Raw genomic sequence first — 20,070 nt, forward strand, 5'->3', positions numbered from 1 at the left:
CATACTGACATACCCACATGTACACCGAAAGAGTATAGTTGCTGTTCATATACTGGCAGTAAATGGACCCCTTCCTAAGGGCATTTTAATAAGTGATGGGAGAAAAAAATGAGGGCTGTTTTAAGATACACTTGAAAAAATATATTTTATTTGACCAATATGGTAATCAGCTGATACAAAGGAGGAGTGTTGTCATATAAATACTTCATACATGTCACTCCATGTTACTCATCTCCATCTTAATCTTCTATTTGAGAAATTTAAGAGCTCTGTGGGCACCAGGTACACCTTTTGTTATCATTTAGAAACTATGAGTCGCTTATTCTGGTGGCATGAAATTTGGAAATTTGTGATTTCATCACATATCTGACTTTGTATTTGTATGAGCTTTTACTTTTGGTGTATTCACAAATATCATACGATAGATGTAGAATTGCAAACAAACAACACAATCTCATCAAAAAAAACCCAAAAAAGTTGGCTTTGATTTACAGTATGAGCTGTCAGTAATTTTAAAAGCCAAACCATCAGCTGTGTAATATACATCACAGCCATGTGGGGTCACTAGTGCAGCTGCAGACTTGTAGGCTTGTTATTGTCTTTATGGTCTGTGTTTTGTTGAACTGAATAGGTTTCAATATATTTGAGCTGAATTGAATTGAAACAGTGGGGACAGTTGTACTGATAGGACTGTAGGAAGCAGCTTGGTCTCCCTGAAGAGGAAGGCTTTGTGTGGTGACATTTAAGATGGAAGTTCATGTTTTATTGCTAATTACATGATGATTTAGAGGATGTACGTTTTAGTAAAACGTCTTTCATTTCTGATGGTTTCTGGTTGGATGACTATAAACAAGAAGTCTATAGCCAAGAGGCTCTGAGAGTTTGGTTAGCCACAGTGGTGTTTTGAGCTAAATGCTAACTTCAGCAACATGCCCACAATGAAAACATAACATGATGATGTTTAGCAAGTATAATGTTTACCATGTCGTTGTTGGCATGCTAATAAAGCTGAGGCTGATGGGAATGTTTGTTTTGCAAGTATCTGGTCAAAAAAAAAAAAAAAGAACAAATTACAATTTTGACCTGATGAAGGCGCTAGATGCATCATCATCATCATCATCTTCATCATCATCGACGTCAACCTCACCAAAGCGATTAGCATTTGTCATCTAGGAACCATATCAGTGCCCTCTAGTTGATCTAATAGATCTAATAGACATTTCACTGGATATATGAAAACATTAACCTGCTGTTGGTCACTAAAGTCTATTGCTATTCATTCTCTGGTGATCATCAAGGTAAGCTAAAAACTAGCTAAAAAACTAGCTAGAAACAAGATAAAGTATGTGTTTTGGTAAGAAACTTTTTACTGGCAGATTTAATGTGTAAAGCTTGGGACAGAAGACAAAGTGCTTTTGTTTTCAATGTAATATGTTATGTAAGAAATGTTATGTTATTGTCTGACAATTGTTTCACCTGTGCAATGGTATTTTTGGTGTCCTGTGCCTTCATGTGTTCTGGGTACTTGTATATAAATGACACAAGACATAGCATAACTAACTAGCTAACTATCCAGTGTTACCACGGCTACAACAGTTGTCCTGCTGCAGTGCTGATGGTTGTTTCTGTACAGTGTGTCTGTTGTCAGAGGGCGGGCAGTAACAGGGGGGCAGTAACAGCAGCAGCTGTGGATCAGATTTCAGCTGCTAAAACTGAAGCGGAATGAACCATCCTGCAGCAGGGAGCAGCTTTCTACTTTTCACAACCAAAGAATGCAAATGAGGCATCCGCAGGCAGGTAAACATGTTATAATATCCCATACTCATATGTAGAAGTAATATCTTATAAAAATCTGTCATATTACAATGTTATTAACCATCAGTGGGGAAACCTGCCAGCACTGACCCCCCTCCCCTGCTAAACCTGTAAATGGATCCTTCCAGCTCTTTATCCTGGCTCTGAGGGGAAGGCAGAGCCACAGTCAGTGCTGATCAGAGCTAAGTGTCACACAGGCTGGTCCAAAACTGAGAAAAAAACTGCTTTAAATCAGCTTAGAAGACATTAAAAACCCTCCAGCAGCTCTTTTCAAATAACTAATCAGAGCGGTAAGGAGCTAATTTGAGTTTTAGAGAGGTAAAGAAGAGAGATTTCAGAGACAGAAGAGGGCGTGACAGAGAGATAGCCGAGCAGGCAAGCTGCTGCTGCCAGGGGAGGAAGAGCAGGCTATGCACCAGCCAAAGCCAGAAGTCAAGAAAAAAAGCTCAAGAATAGTAAAAAGGTAGACTCTGAGCGAGAGAGAGGTCATTTGTGATCTGAGCCATAAAATAGAGACCAGCCTCTCTTTGTTGTTGTGTGGGCAACCGTGCGGGGAGGAGGATGTGAAGGAGAGCAGCAGGGAGGAAGGGAGGCGACTGCAAGAAAGACAAGAAAATGCTTTCAGAGATGATATGCACGAAGAGCTGCCAGCAGCAGCAGCAGGCTGGTAAAGAGGCACCACAGAAGGACGCTGCCAGCCGCAGGAAGCAAGGCTGGTCCAAGAGCTGCAGGGGGCGCCTGCAGGGGCGGAGGACAGGAGGGGGAGGGTGGCCAAGAGGGCGCAACCATCATCATCACCACCACCACCAACACCCTCAACGTCATCATCCTCATAATCATCCCCGACACCTTCGGAGGCCGGCGATGTCCCTCCGTCCCATCAATGTTAAGGGAAACAGAGCAAGGGGGATGCGGGCCCCCAAGAACACTAACCAGTTTCTGATGCACGAGAAGTACCAGATGCTGCACATGCGCTCCGACTCAGTGGGGAGTGACAGTGGTAGTTGTTCAGACAGTGACGTGGAGCTCACTGACATGGACTCATACCTGGGTGTCCTGGAGAATGCCAGAGGAGCCCTCCTGGACAGTCCTAACCCACACGGCTCAACAACGCCACCAGGACAAGTCCTGGTACTGCACGAAGACCGTCTGCGTCTGCAGGAGGACAGTCTGCGCCTGCAGGAGGACAGCATGCAGTATTTCCCCTCAGAGGACGACCTCATGCAGAGTCAGAATTTCATGCAGAGGGACTTTGTTGAGTTCTGTGACATCCTGACGTCCTGAAGGGAAACTTTCAGGGAACTATTTTGTTCTCATCAGTGTAAAAGTCAAAACCTCAGACTGAACGGAAACAGGTTTGTTCTGCTTCACGTTCACAGTAAATAAGAACATCTCCGTCTTATCAAGTCATTTAGACTTCAGATTTTAACAATCTGCCATGCAAGGTGAGATAACTCCACCAGTTTCCAGCAGTATTAAGTTTTTAAAAAGACTACTTTTTTTAAAATCAAATGTTATTTTGTGCAATCTGCCTTATTCAGTCTTTTTTCAAGATTCTGACTCTGCTGTTTAGGGAACAACAAGGGGAACTGCACTGAGAATAAGTGGAAGACTTGTTGGTATTTTTCTAGGTTTAAGAAAATAAAACTTAAGCTGCAAGAATGTAAGATTAAATGACATTATTAAGACGGATGTTTTTTTACAGGTCATGTTTGGTCATGTTCAGTGTGTCACGGTGCTATAAAGTGCTGCTTTTCTGTTGTTGTTATGCACACAAAGGGAAATGGGCTGGGTAGTGGGAGTGAGTCCAAACAGCCAATCAGCATCAAGCTGGCCGGATTAGGCTGCAGATGATTGGTTGATGCAGACTGTCATTAACAAAAAAACATTTTATGTACACAATAAGAAGAAAAAATGGAAATAAATATCTGATTGGTGTAATATGGGCTGACTGATTGTTTTTGTGTGGATATAAATGAGTCTGAATTACTTTTTCATTCAAGTGTTTGAGTCAGCAGGGTCAGTGTGTCACTGAGTCATCAGGATAGTTCAGAGTGAATAATGCACACAGTTAAAATATGTAAAGTAAATAGTGTTTTTCAAATGCATTTTAATAATAACAGGTCACGTGACAATACGTGAGAGGAGCAGCAGGAACAGAGAAGGGCAATCAAGAAAAACATTAAAGAAATATTAAATATACAAGCACAGAAATAAGCATTTAAAAACTTTTTTGGTTTGGATGATGCATAAGTTAAAAGATGATGTTGGTTTGATTTGATTTTATTTTGCCATAAAACATCACACACATAACACACTTGCCCTGATATTCACAAAACATGAAAAAAGAAGTGAAGAAAACCAAAAACAGATAAAATCTGACATGGACGTGCATATATAAATAAAACTGAGACATGACACAAAAAGTTAATATGTTAATATATAACTTATTTTGATAGTGGTCCCGGCCATCCAAAATCATGACAGTAACAGACTGCTGATGTCTGTGACAATGACATGCAGATTAGAAGATGTTAATACATGCAAACATCCTCTTTTTACTATCATTAAATCATCTGTATGTTGGTCTCTAGTTTGTTGCAGAGTCATTTAGGCATTCATACACATGCTCTGCTGCTACAGACTTACAGTAACCCAATTAAAATGTAATGTAGGCTATCACGTTTTCTTATACAACCAGTGAGAAGCTCCTGCTTAGAAAGGCTGTTGTAATAGAAATTACATGTAATCAGTTCTTATATGTAACATCTTCTTGTTACTGGCACTACTATTGTTTATTTTATGAATCTATTCATACATTTTACACAGGAATTAAAGCAGGAAGTATATGGATAAGCTTTGTGCTCCCGAATGCGGAGCAGTTAAAGTGGATTACATAAAGTGAAGTGGGCTGGTCACACCCACTCAGGACAGGCAGGGAGGTGTAAGCCTCTTTGTGTTGGTGTGTCATAAACTAATAATGGTTTAGGGTCATAGTGTGGGGAACAGGCAGGTTATACATGTTCTGATTTATAAGATCTATTATTATATGAATCAAAGTTAGAGAGCAATTGTGAAAAGGAGAAAAAGTAAAGTTTTCAGGTTGCACAACAGATAAAACAAACAATATTTCTGTGCCTTTAGCATGTTTGTCCTTTTGAACTACTGTATATAAGAAAATGATATGATCAAAATCTAAATAATACATTCATCTTCTCTTTAATATACGTAAATATGTGATTTAGAGTCAGCTGAACTTCACCAAATCAGATGAATGAGTCAGAATCTGAAATGCCAGGTACTGCTACTCTGCTAAGCTGGCTAGTTAGCTTTTAGCAGGACTAGTTTGTCTCCATCATGAATAAAGATGCTGTCTCAAGTAATATGGGATAACAAACTGAATTAGTAAGATGTTGGTTCATCAACATTGATATGTTGCAACATATTAAAGCTTAGAGGGGAAAGTAAATTGATCTTTAGCTTAAGCTAAAGCTAGCTGTGGCAGTCTCTTCAGTTAGCTTAACTTGATACAGCTCTCTTGTTGTAGCTGTTTAGTTTTTTCTCTGTAGCAGAGTTCAGTTTGGTTTGTAATTACTTACAATTTGACATGTTTTATGTTTACAATTGAATTGTATGTTTCTTTGCATAATAATTTCAAACATGTTAAAAAAAAAACAAATTAACCCAATTTTGAATTTATTAACTTTACTGTGTGTGGCTTCATAGGATGATTGGACAGTTGAGCTGGTTTCAATTCAGGTTTTTTTTTTCTCTTCCAAACCAGATTTACACTGATTGACTTCACAGTGTACAATAATACTTCATTTTGAAAGTGTGAGGAGCTGTTAAAAGGTTATAAAGCAAACAAAAGACCTCATCCGGAATAACCTGGTAAAATTAGTTGTGGACCCCTGACTGTTTGTTTTAGTTATTAGTTTGTGGAAATTTGATTGAGCACAAAATCATTTAGGAATATAGATCCTTGTAGCACAGTGTAAAATGAGATAATGAAGGCATTAAAAATAAATTGTAATTTGAGGTGCTACGACAGGGCCTCGAGACTTAACTGATTAATCAACACTATAAACTGGAAAGAAGATACAGCCTGTTTCCAAATTTATAACATGAGCTTTATGACCTTTTAGATTTTAACACGCCTTTTAATTATGAGAGCTATTTAAATACTGTTCTGGGCTTATTTATGCTTCTTTTATCTGTTTTTGACTGATTTGCTTGGTTTCACAAAAGAACCCAAAGACAGAAACAAGAGTTATCAACCAACATAAAATAAAATAAAGATAAAAAAGAAACAATACAGAGAGAAAGTACAAAAGCATGTCTCTTTACACATCCTATATGACATTCCTTTATATGCAGTAACTTTTGTGTGGTTGGTGACCTTCAATTAGGATGATTTAATCCATTCTTATCTCTACAGTGGGTAACTCCTACAACCTTATGCAAATAAAAAACGTAAATGTCACCATAGAGACCTGCCTTATTGTTATCATCTGTGGTAAAAAAGGGACTTCATGCCAGCAGTCAGTTTAACCTCCTCAGTCTGACCTTTGGCTTGTAGATCAGCTGACCGGCTCGATTAGCACGGAGTGAAACTCTCATTGCAGTTATGTTAACCCAGAACATGCACAAAAAGAGACAGTCACATCGACCGAAAGTGTGTTTGCACTTTTTATCTTATCAAACACTATGTTTTCATCGCTTGTTTTTTTCTCTACTGTCTCTACTGTGGTTCCTGTTTCTACTGTTTCTGCTGTTTTCATCAGTCAGCAGCAGCTTCTACTTTAAAGTCTGAGCTGTTATGCAATGCTGGCTCTGATGGGTCAGCTGACAGTGCCAAACAGGAAAAGAGAGTGAGCTGGCTGGTACACACACAAACACACGTACACGCACGCACACACACACACACACACACACACACACAGAACATGGCAGTAAGGTGGTGTGTGTGTCAGATTACAAAGAGTAGATCAGTAACCTGCACACACTTCCTTTGCTAGCTACACTAATGCTAATCTGCTGACCCACACAAACACGTTGGTGCGTCTATGCTTCTGAGAACCCTCGCTGATATAATACATTTACAAACCCAAATGTTAATCTGAACTTAATACTAACCTAAAACAAAGTCGTAACCCCCAAACAACTCTTTGAAAAGGTGAAGACCAGACAAAATGTCCTCACTTTCCAAAAATGTTCCCTCTTAAAAATATGTCTAGACTTTCTAAAAGTGGCCAGACATTTTAAAAAATAACCAAACTGGTCCTCACAAATGTGTACAAGAGAACACAAACACACACACACACACACACTCATATTGAGAAGTGTGAATTGTTGGTGAAGGGGCAACCACCAAACATGTACAGACAGAGTTAGAGTTTGAACGACGGTTAGAAAAATCACTGACTCACCAACACACACTCTTATGCCCTAGTTGTTGAAATCTGCAAGACTCTATGTTGTGTGTTCGGATACAGTTTGACATTATAGGTGTGAATTATTATCTTTTTTTATAATCTTCAATCATGTCACTGTGTGTACATATGGAAACTTTTTTTTTTCCAGGGGTGGCAGGTGGGTTTCAACTGTGTTTTGGTGATGTTCACATTAACAAGTTTTGCAAATAAAACATCTAAACAGAACAGAAATATGTTGAGATATATACTACATGGCCAAAAGTATGTGGACAGCTGAATATCTAACCCATGTGTGATAGTTAAAACACATGATTGCAAAACCATGGGTGTTAATCTGCTGCTAACAGCCTCCTCTCTTCTGGGAAGGCTTTCCACATGATTTTGGACTCTGAGTACATTTTGAAATACTTCTCTTTTTTTTCTGTTATTTTTTGGCCATTTTATGTCTTCACTAAATAATGACAGTGTAGAGATGACAGGAAACAGGCCACGGGGGCACCCCAAAATACTTTTTCAATGTATTGAGGAATATATCATGTAACATACATATAGAACATAACATAATAAATAGAATACTTATTTTAATATGTATTTAACGATCCTGCGGATTAGTCACTGAAAGGTCGTAGATCACTGATTCATTAAGCTTGTTGCCAGAAATCTTTGAGCAGCACATTATGAAACTTGTATAAACATGTTTTTTTTTCATCAACTAAGGAACATTGCCAGAATTTGGCCTATTTTAAGTTTTAAAGATACAGAAACCATTTTACATGCTTTTATCTGATCACGCCTGGATTACTGTAACAGCCTTATTACATGCCTAAAAAAAAAAACTGTAGAGCGGCTACAGACAGTACAGAACTCAGCCAGCGTAAACAGGTTTGAACACATCACCCTGGTTTTAACCTCTTTACACTGGCTTCCAGTAAGTTTTAGAATTTCTCTAATAAGTACTCATTTTCACCCAAACCCTGCTCTGACCCGAACCAAATTATGTTTGTGCCTAAACCTGAACAAGCAAGCTCGAACTGATTTGTGATGGTTTTGAGAGGCACTGATCGTTATGTCATCAATTCATTCTGGGGCGTCAGATCAGAAAACTCTTACGTGTGTCGGTCTGGAGGCCAGTTACAAATAACATATCTTGTGGTTTAATTTGGAAGACGCGTTAGCCTTTTTCCACTCAGAGCTGAACATTTTTTTCCATACACAGGAGGCACCTGAAGCATAAAACAACTCTTAAGATGTTCAAAACAAGTTTTACATGAGCAAACCTTGATGGTAGAAACACTTCAAAGCCTGACGGCGCTGTCAAGCATTCTTCACCTCCCAAAATTTTGGTACTGATCCAAAAACTGACCTGTGGTAAGAGACCCGAGGATAATTAGACCTGATCAAGAATGCGGTTGATCTGAAAAGACCCAATCAGAGAGAGAGAGGAGTAACGCTGGGAGCAATACATGTCATTTTCCCTTCACTATACAAAAAAACTAAAAAAAAAAAAAACACTCTTTGGGGTGTCTGTGACCTTTCATGGATGACATTCCTCTCTCTCTTTCTCTTTCTTCTCTGGTTTCCTGTCTGTTTCTACTATCAGCTGTCCAATAAAGGCGAAAATACATAAAAAAATCTCCTGTGATGATGATGAAGCACCATGTGATTAGAGCTGACAGAAAGTCTGCTTGGATCCACACTTGTCTTAGACATATTTTATTTGGTACTAGTCACCATATAAAATAAGACCACACTTTTCCACCTAAGAAATATTGGCAATGTCAGAACATACCTGACACTTGATGATGCAAAGAAATGAATTCATGTCTTTTCTTGTCTAGACTAGTGCAATGCTCTTTTAACTGGACTTCCCCAGAAATCAATACAACAGACTTCAGCTGATACAAAAGTAAAAGAGAAAACATCACACCCATTTTAGCTTCTCTACGCCGGCTTCCTGTCTCTTTTATCGATTTTAAAATTGTGCTACTAGTTCACAAGGCCCTGAATGGTTGAACACCTCCATACTTTGTCTCTCTCTCTGTCTCTCTCTCTATATATATATACACCCAACAGTGGTGGAGGAAGTATTCAGATCCTTTACTTAAGTAAAAGTAAAAATACTGTAGTCTAAAAGTACTCCATTACAAGTAAAAGTCCTGAATTCAAAATGTTACTTTAGTAAAAGTACATGTTATATTATTATAGTATATTAGATTGTTTGTTTTTATTATCAACAAATACATGTAAGGGCATTTTAATGTTGTAGTTAATCAAAGTGGAGCCAATTTCAGATACTTTAGGTAGATTACTAGTAATAGTACTGCATCATTTTATTTAAGTGTATCACACGTTTTTTAAAATAATAATACACTTTATTTATATCATATATTATTTATTTAACATAAACTGCAGTTAGAATATTAAAATATATTATTTTATGTAAAATAATCTAATAATCTTAATCTGAAAAGTAACTAGTAACTATAAGTGGTAAATAAATGTAATGGAGTAAAAAGTACAACATTTCTTTCTGAAATATAGAAGTACAAAGTAGCATATAATGTAGAGTACTTAAAATTTGTACTTAAGTACTCTACCTCAGTAAATGTAGATGCAACATTAGCTGCACCTTAAATATTTTTAGAAACTTTATGTGAAATACCTTGAGCTGCATTTCATGTGTGGTGCTATACAAATAAAGTTTATTAATATCTTTATATTGACACACAGACCTGAGACCTGCAACAGTACAGCAGTCTAGACTTGATTGGACTGAATATCATTTGGACCTGGTGACGTGTTGAAGTCTGTTTTCACATTAATTTGTGTTTCTCTTTACTTGAACCTGAAAGCAGCCTTACCTGTAACCCGAACCAGTTATCTCTGCAACACCTAATATAACCGTAGACCTAAGCCTATAACCACAGGGGTCAATGCTATGTGAAACACTAGTTAAAGAGAAAACTTTGACCAGACTCGGGTCCTGGGTTGGGTCTTGATTACTTGTAAAAAAAAAAAAAAAGGACTCTAATGCTGCCTGGAATCCTTTCGGGATGGATAGAAATAATGATGTTTGGTCATGCCTGGTGTTTGCTCACAGATCACATGACATGAAAAACTTCAAGATAACAAAAACAAATGCAAATGATGAATTACTGTTACATTTCAGAACATCTGCGGTGAAACCACATTGAAATGGAGCATTTTGGATTGTTTTCCCTTTCAGGAATCTTAACCAATCAGAGACAAACCTCAGTCGTTGTGGTTCTGCACACAACCAAAAACCCTGGAAGAAACCATGGTTACCTCGGTGTGTGTTATTGGGGAGGGTGTGTGTGTGTGTTATGAATAGATGAAGTGAAGGAGGGAGGAGCGGGAGGAGCTGACGGAGTTGGATGCTAAACTCAGTTTGGAGTGGAAAAGTACAGCTGTCTTCTCCGGAGGCGGACACTTCACTGTTGAGTACAAAAAACAGCCAATCAGAACACAGAAAAACACATTGATTGACACCAGTGTTCAGCAGCATGACAGACCATCAGTGAGCTTCCAGCTCTCAACTCTGTCTTCTTCTCAAGTTTTATGAATGTGATAAGAAGCTTCAGTCACAAAGATTCTCCTCTAAAGTGAAACAGTAATTTTAGAAAGGATCAAAGGACAGGATCAAAACAGTCAAGTGTCCATATGAACACTGAAAGAGGTTTTCCTCGCTGTAATCATTCCTCCTGGTCATACTGACTATTAAAAGATCCCTTTCAAATACTCTTTCAATGTAAGTGATGAGGGACAAAATCCTTTTTGTGCAAAAATGGATTGAAAAGTTGATGTGAAGCTTATATGAGGCTTCAGCAGTCTGAGTTAGTCAAATCAAGTGGATATCTGCTACAATCTTTTTAGCATCAAATTCCCTCTTTCTGTTTCCTCTGAGATTGTTTCCCAGTTGAGGAGTGGAAGTATAGTAATAAAAAGAGGGACTTCGGCACTAAAAAGATTGTAACGTTGAAAGATGTCTACTTGATTTGACTCATTTTGAAGCTTCATATTGGCTTCAGATAAAATTTTAAATACACAGGAGCACTGTGAATTTTGTCCCCCATCACTTACATTGTAAGTGCATTATGAGAGGATCCTCTCATGGTCAGTATGAACAGGAGGAATGATTATGGCAAGAAAAACCTATTTCTATGTTAATTTGGGCTCCTGACTGTTGTTTTAACAGTTGTTTAAAAAAGTTAATATGACATTTACATCAGCAGATCTGTAGATACCAGAAGTATTGGCTGATGTTTTTTTTTTTTTTTTGAAGGATTGTTTTATGTTATTCAGTAACTAGTACTTGAAGGTACATTTTTCACACATTTATGGCGATTTTAGTCTTCTCATGATGAAAATCAATGGAAACTGAATTGAGTGTTCCCTAAACTCCTCCCCCAAACAGTGATTATCCAGTCATAGTTGGGCAACCATAAATAGGAACAACAGGACTGTCAGTCTTTGGATTCTCCAAATGATGAAGTGGAGTACATGGAGCTGTAGTAAGAGAGATACTTTATACAAAGAGTTGAGAGGGTGGTGTATTTTTAACTCACATTTATGAAACTAAAAGCACAAGCACAGAAGTGTAAGGAATGGATGAAACAGTGTGTTTGTCTGCCGTAAAGTAAGCTGGTAACGTTAGCATGCCCAGCTAATTAGCTTACCTCCCACAGTAGTAACCTAGCTTTAAGACCAAGACTTAGCATATAGCTAACTGCATTAGGGGGGGGGGGGGGGGTTGGAAAAATCCTGTTTAGGACTGGAAGATATACTGTGTGTGAGCCAGTCCTGGAGATAGTGTAGCAGTGAATTTGGGCCAGTGTAATCTGCTCTGCCCTTCATTCGATTTTGGAGAGTTCAGAGATACACTGTTTAAACTCATTGGTTAGTCCTTACTAGTAACTTACTAACAGTAGGCCTACAGCATAAATCTAACCTCCATGTTACAGTTCTACTGTATATTATTATGGCTAACTACCCTACAATACATGAAGAAAGCTTCTCCTTTATCTCCACATCTTCTACATGGATCTTCCACTGGTGAGGATGTTGACTTTTTGCCTGGGGCCTGTTAGCTTTTACCCTCAGTCTTTTTTGCGTCATTACAAGGTGCTGAATTAGCATGATATCATGTACGTAGCCTTCAAATTAATAATTTATGCATATTTTATTCAACACCAAACAGTCAGCTAGAGGTGACTGACAGAGTTAAAGGAGTTTTCTTGTAAACGCACAAAACATTTGTTTACATTCAGTGCTACTCACTCAAATGCATTGCCTGTATCCTTAAGGTCAAACCAACATGTTGAATGCATTTCTCTACATAAAACATTTGCAAACTAGACAAGTTTTCGTAAACTTTGGGGGGACCCACTTAAAAAAAACTTACTCTTTAGTGCCACTAAAAGTAAAAGAAACACCATAGAGTACCTTTAATGTAAAAGTGGCTGTATAGTCTTTCAGACATGCTTGTCAGATGGTAGAAATGCCCCTTAAACCCAATGCCCTGCACCTTTTCCAACAGCGGATAAGGGGGTGCTGTGTAGGGCCATTTCTGTAGCTTTCTGAAATGGACAAGCTGACATCCACACTCTCTTCATGCAGTGATTAGTCAGCTGTGTGGAGGTGAGAAAGGAGTCAGGATTTGAACTTCTCTCTCTAGTCCTCCATTTTCATTCATGACACAACTATTTATGTCACTTTTTGAACAACCAAGTACAACTATGACCTTCCTATGGCCTTCCAGGAGAGACAGTTCAACTGGCTCCAAAAAGAAGTCCAATTGTATAGAAGTCTATGGGAAGATGACCCTACTTCTCACTTGATTTATTACCTCAGTAATCACTTTCCTAATGAGTTTATGGCCTCAATCACTAGTTCCAAGTCTTCCTCAATACAGCATGATGTTCATTTTGTAATTTATGGTCCCATTTAATTTATATTTGATGATAAAGCAGGGCATGCTTTAGGGTGTGGCTACCTTGTGATTGATAAGTTGCTACCACGGCAACAACGTTGGTTAGGTAATGTAAACATGTCGTAAACAGAGATTGACAGAGTATAGGTGTAGCCGTCGCTATTTCAGTGTGTTTTCAGTTCATGAAAGTTAGTTGTAACACTTTGGTCACCTAACAAAGTCTCGTTCAACATTTGGTTGCACTCAAAGTCCCTCTAAGGGTCAGATGTTCAGTTTTTCCAGTAAGTACATTTTGTTTTGATGATTTTAAGCCTGTTTTTACGAGCAAAAATTAGCATTAGCATTAGCATTATCAAAGTTAACCATAGACTGTAAATGCACCATGCTAACCAAGCTAGCAACTAGCATTAGGGTCAACTCCACCCTCTTCTCCAAATATGGTCGCTTCTCATCACTTGTGGCTCCAAAAATCCAAGATGGCGACGGCCAAAATGCAAATTCGAGGCTTTAAAACACAAGTCCAAAAACCAATAGGTGATGTCACGTGGCTACTTCCATTTTTTTTATACGGTCTATGTCTAAGTTTATGTCTAAACATGCCCAACCTAGCCAATGAAGGCAATGAGAACTAGCCAATCAGAGGCAGATTGAGGCAGCGGGTCATTCCGCGTCCCCCTCCCCTCTCTCTGACAGTCAGTTTTTCACTTTGCCTTTGAATGAAGCCGTTCAGAACAACTATAGGCCTGTATGATTTACAACATGGTTGGAGGACATGTTCTGATTGGTTAAGTCAAGATATATTTAGCACTACAGCAAAATAAAGGTTTCACTGACTAAAAATTAGAAGTTGCATTTGTCTACTTCTGTTTGAAGTCAAGGACCCATTATTTCAGAAATGACTATGAATTTCGATGGTAAATCTGTCTCTGTTATCATCGTAAACTGCAGTGCTAGAACAGAAAGCTTAACAGGTGTATCTCAGAAAGGTCAATTTAGAGTTGACTGAATTCTTAAGTCAGTTTAGTCAATTTTATTTATATAGTGCCAAATTATAACAGAAGTTATCTCAGGACACTTCCTCTTTAATTTACAGAGACCCAACATTTCCCCATGAGCAACCACTTTATTGGGAAGAAACCTTGAGTAGAACCGGTTAGGCTTCACTAAGATGTAAATGTTGACAATATTTCTTTTAAATAGCATTTAAATAGTCATATGCCTTGTTACAATTTTTTTTACCACTTGTTACTCATATCACAGTTCACAATTGGCAACGTCATTGGCCTCCAGACATGTACTAAGAAATATAAAAATACTCTGCTTGGAACAATAATTTGTATCTGATATAGTTTTTCTACAAAAAAAAAAAAGAATTACCACATTAAAATCCTTAAAATGGCATCTAGCCCTTCTCAATCGTTAAAAAATCCATTTCATTTCACAAGTTTAACTACTGGACACAATGTCTCCTACTTAACTGAAGTCTATTCTCAGTGTTTGTGTACTTGAGGCTTCAAATTTCCACATCACGCATGTGTAAGTTAAATATTGAACCATGATTGGCTTCCAAACCGGTTGTCATGGTACAAAACCTGCTTTTAGACCTGCCCCCTAAAAAAATCAGATTTTCAGTGAGCACAGAGAAACTTTCCACTTTCAGCAGATGAATGTAAAAACAGCCTTCCGGTGTCAAACTCTGCTCAAACATCCGACTGTAGGAACAAGAAGAGAAACATATTTTTTGTGTCGTTTGTGTTTGAATTAAACAAATGACATACATGGTTAATTCATGACCTGTACTCTGAAACTTCAGACAGAGCCAGGCTAGCTGTCCCCCCCCCCCCCGCTTCCAGTCTTAACGCTAAGCTAGGCTAACCACAGAGGAAAGAGAACACACAGTTCTTACTCACTCACAGATCTGAATGTGGTCTACGCACATTTTTAATAAACCAGCCTCCAGGCTTCAACATGTCGGCCGTGTTTTCACATACAGTCTGTGAGGCTGACCAGTATGTGATCTGTTTCCTGCTGCTCCACTGACCTGGCAGCTCTCACTACACACACACACACACACACACACACACACACACACACACACACACACGCACACATAGAAGAGCTCTATTCAAGAAGAGAGAGAGGGTGGGGGGAGTTGTTATTCTGGTAGCATGAACTCAATCTTTCTATCCCCCCCCCCCCCCCCCTTGCTCTCTCTTTCAGCCGTGTGGTGAATGTTTCACAGGACTGACAATCTCCTCGAGGTACACACACACATTCCACTGGCTGTGTGTGATTAGCTCCGAGAGAGAGAGAGAGAGTGAGAGAGAGAGCAGGGCAAGAAGCTCAGACTGTAAGATCCATGTTGGATTGGAGATCTACTGTTGTATCATAGACGGAGAGCGAATACTCACTGCTGATTGGTTGGTTATTGTTTGTATTTTTTCATCTGTTTTCTAAATGAACCCTGGTATGTGAACGGCTGCCGTTCACATACCAGCCGTTAAGAGATCACGGTTCCTCCTGCCTGTTGCAGCTTTACAGTATAATCATTCACAAGCTTCACAAAGATCCTGACAACACACAATGATCAATGGCAAGCGGACGTGATAGCAGCTGAATAATCCAGTTATGAAATCTGCTGAGTCTGTTGAGGTAAGCCAGTGAATAAGTAACCCTTTACTTTTATATTCCTTTTCTAAGAACCATCCTAAAACAAATGAGGCAGTGAATGAATACATGAAAAAATATTTTACACAGACATACTTATTAACTCCAAACAAAGTTATATTTTACATAATCAGAGTTGAACGGAGCATTCAGGTCCTTTATTCAACTAAATGTATCAATACCAAAGTGTAGAAATACTCAACTAAAAGTCCTACATTCAAGTCAAGACCAACATGTCCTGAGTCAAGAACAATAAGTCCTAAAGTCAAGACCGACAAGTTCCAAGTCAAGAACAACAAGCACTGAGTCAAATTCCCCAAAGCAAAATATATCTGTTGTTTTCATACCATCACTTTAAAATTGGGGGCTTGGGTTGGATATCAAGCCAAATGAAGTTATGAGTGATTGATTTTGTCAAGTCTAAAAACGTCACTGTCATGACTTGAGTCTGATTCAAGTCCAAGTCATGTGACTGACATGCACTTTGTACACTCTGAGATGCACTTTATACACTCCGAGATGCACTAGATACACTCTGAGATGCACTATATACAGGAAGCAGCACAAAATCATCAAGGTATTACATACAAAAAACACCATACCACATCGATAAAGTGGTAAATTCACTAAATAAATACAAAATGTCACTTGAGACATGGAAGTTGGGTGATGAGTAGAGTGTCTTGTGTCCGCAGATCAGATAACAGTGTGAACAGTATGAAAATGAAGTCATTGTAGTTGATGCAGAGGCTCATGAGATACGATGCAAATTTAACTTTATTTTATTATTTATCATCGACTTTGCATCCTCCACTACTGGCAGCTCTACTATCTTGAGAGACTTGAGAGAATATATATAAATATAGAAATAAAATTTAATTTCCCGCTGTGATAAAGTGCGTCATATGTACCATCTGACAACACAAACACAACCGGTGGTGTGTAGGACTCGTCTGACACGTACTGCATATGTGTGTGTGTGTGTGTGTGTTGTGTGTTGTGTGTACTTTGAGGATAGACACATGCAAGTGAAACCGGAAACCTCAGTATCTGATTGGCTGTCTTAGACACCAGACCTGAGACCTGCCTAGTTTCTCAACTTCCTTCAATACAAGACTGTCTTTCTTTTCTTTTTCTTTTTCCAAAATGCAGCAGTCTGTTCCGTCTCAACATGTACTCCGGTTTGGGAGCAGCTCTCCAGACGGTGGCTCTACTGCAAACATCTAAACAAAACTAAAAATCAGCTTTTTGGAGAGAATTTTGTTGGAAGAGTTGAGAGTGTTTTCTGAGATTCACTTGACTAACGGCTGGATGTACTGTAGAAACTGACATGCTCAGTACAAAAAGCTAAATTTACAGTACATCCTGCCAATGTGGATTGAATGCATTACACCATTACAAGCCATTATTCCAACATAGTTCTGTTTGGTGACAATGAATGAATCATAGTTAACTAAGCACATTTCTATTCTTTCAATATAAGGTTTGATAATGTCCTACTGAGGTTATTGTCTCTGAACATCAGAATATTATTTCAAAGAGCAGAGTTAACGTCCTTTTTTCTTCTCCGCGTAAGTGATGACTGATATTTTTCAGCGTGAAACGAGAAGATTTTCTGGACTGTTTGTCTCTGACCTTGTTGAGGTGGAAAAACTCACAGAGATGCTGATAAAGAAACACCTGGTCAGCATACACACACACACACACACACACACACACACACACACACACACACACACACACACACATATATATATATATATACACACATACAGTTCAACTTCTGTACTTATGTAATGACCCTAGAAGAAATAACACAGTGTATCCCCTATTCTAACCCAAACTTTACATAAAGTAGATTAGCAACTGCAAACACTTCCTCTACGGGCTGCAGCAATGATAATCTGCTGACATGCAGATTATCATCTCTACACCTGTGAGGACCCTTATTGACACACAGTAATCCATTCTCTAACCCTAAACTGAACCTAAACCTATTTCTAATCTGAACTCCCAAACCAAATCTGAGCCCTCAAATAACCCTTTTTGTAGAAGTGAGGACCGAACAAAATGTCCTAATTATCTAAAAATCTCCAACATTTGTCCTCAATGTTCAAAATTGTCTTCAATGTTCAGAAAAATCTTCTCATTTTCCAAAAGAGGTCTTCACTTTTCCAAAAATGTCCTCACTTTTCAAAAATGTCTTCAAACTGAGGGTCTAAAATTCAAACTGGTCCTCACAAAGAGAGTGAACACACACACACTTTTGTATTTCTATACTTGTGAGGACCCTGACCATCACAGCTAAACGCTCAACCTGTACCTTAAACTGAACCTGAACCTAATTCTAACCTGAACCAAGTCAAACAGCCCTTTGAGGTTGTCGAGACCGGCCAACATGTCCTCACAATGTACAAATGTTCTCACCACTATGGTGTCCAAACACACACACACGTGTCCAAACACACACACACACACACACACAGAGTTTAGGGCAGTTGTGGTCAGTTCCTGGTTTTATCTCGTGAGTCTCATTCAGTTCATCTACATATCAAGAGTTTACTGCGGTTATCTGTCTACTCAGCTTTTACTGACAGATGATCTCAGTCAGAATTCTGAGCTACGAAATTATTACATAACTTCCACTTAAGTCGAAATGGTTTGACTTTACGCATTTTGACGCACTATTGAGTCATAATATGAGATGCTGATGACTTTAACATGTGACACTTAAAAATTCGTCTGTTTATTTTCAAGTTAAGAATAAACTTCCGCAGAAGAGAGCAGTGGTGAAGTTGTTGACTCGTTTTAGATCAACGTCCGTTCGGAGAGAAAAGACAGAAACTGTAAACACTCTGGCGCCCTCCTCTGGTCAATCAGAGTCATTTAAAAACTGCCTAAAAGGAGCAACAGCTGTCCTCCTCTCCTGACATCTGGTGAAGATCTGAGCAGAAGGACTGAAGAGGATGAAAGACAGAGAATAGATTATTTTACTCTTTTATTTATGACTCATCTGCGAAGGAAACTAATAGAAACAAGAAAATGTGTCTGTTTCACTTTAATTAAAGAGCAATTCAGCATTAACATTTTTATTTATACTTAAAATGAAGCCACATCAGGCCACACTTTCAGTTCTTTCAGTGCTCTGAAATATTTTCAGATGAAACTCTTATTCAGTATTCAGGTACTAAATCAGGAGCAAATGAATGGATAACTTAATGGATTGTGACACAACAAGGATTTTCTGCACAGATTCGGGTTATTTAAAGGGTTAAAGTCCTCCAAATGTATAAAATAACATTACAGGTATCCTTTAATTTTTTACCTTAATTAAAACCTTAAATGACAGGTTCACATTTTTTCAGGTGTGAATATGAACAGTGGAAGAGGTTTTCCTCGCTGTAATCATTCCTCCTGTTCATACTGGCTGTTAAAAGATCCCCTTCAAATGTGCTTTCAGTGTAAGTGATGGAGGCCAAAATCACAGTGCGTCCACACAACATATACAATAATAATACAATAATGTTTTTTAATGGATTATTTTCAAAGTGTTGGAGGTTTTTGAGGTGGACAAAACAGAAGAGAGGCGTCTTCAAATTGTGATAAATGTGATCGTTAAGTGCAAACTGTAAATATTAAAGCAGAGAACAAATGAAATGTGACAGGCAGACACATCAGTGAATGGAATACACAAAAGGTAAAAATTTAAAAGCCATTTTATTATTTAAATGTATTCTGGAGATCTCAAAGTTTTGGGAAAATGTGTCTTAAATGATGCAGAAGACATGTAGAATATGTCGATATGATGGAACGGTGCAGCCATTCAAAAACATGATATAACTTAAATATAGAGCTGGAACAACGTGATACACAGTATATATATATGATACTGTCAGACAGACTGAAATAAAATAACGTTTCCCTCAGTCTGACAACCAGAAGGTGAGATCGCATCACTGAGAAGAAGGCAGAATACATCCTGTTTTTACATGTCGGCTCTTATCTGAATAAACACCTTTACATAAAAGTCATGACCTTACAGAAGGTCGAACGTGTAACTTCCAACTTGTTCTGAACACTAGGAGCACTGTAATACATTTTCCATTAAATCCTTTTTAAATGCATGAAATAAAAAGAGCCAAATTTAAGTTTTAAGGATTTTTCTCTCGTGGTGTGGGACAAAAGAGTCCCAACATCTTCATC

General features: G+C 38.3%; 1 protein-coding gene and 1 long non-coding RNA gene across 2 annotated transcripts in view; both read left to right on the forward strand.

The window, feature by feature from the left end:
• LOC122981255 overlaps positions 1 to 20,070 on the forward strand; it is a 571,779-nt gene that overhangs the window by 133,667 nt on the left and 418,042 nt on the right. The gene's annotated exons all lie outside the window — the stretch shown is intronic.
• wu:fb55g09 (homeobox protein Wariai) lies at positions 1,946 to 3,756 on the forward strand. The gene has a single exon (XM_044349909.1). It carries the CDS (start codon positions 2,431 to 2,433, stop codon positions 3,097 to 3,099), a length of 669 nt encoding a protein of 222 aa, XP_044205844.1. The 5' UTR covers positions 1,946 to 2,430; the 3' UTR covers positions 3,100 to 3,756.

The sequence above is a fragment of the Thunnus albacares genome, chromosome 4 (genome assembly GCF_914725855.1).
Source record: "Thunnus albacares chromosome 4, fThuAlb1.1, whole genome shotgun sequence".
NCBI classification, from domain to species: Eukaryota; Metazoa; Chordata; class Actinopteri; order Scombriformes; family Scombridae; genus Thunnus; species Thunnus albacares.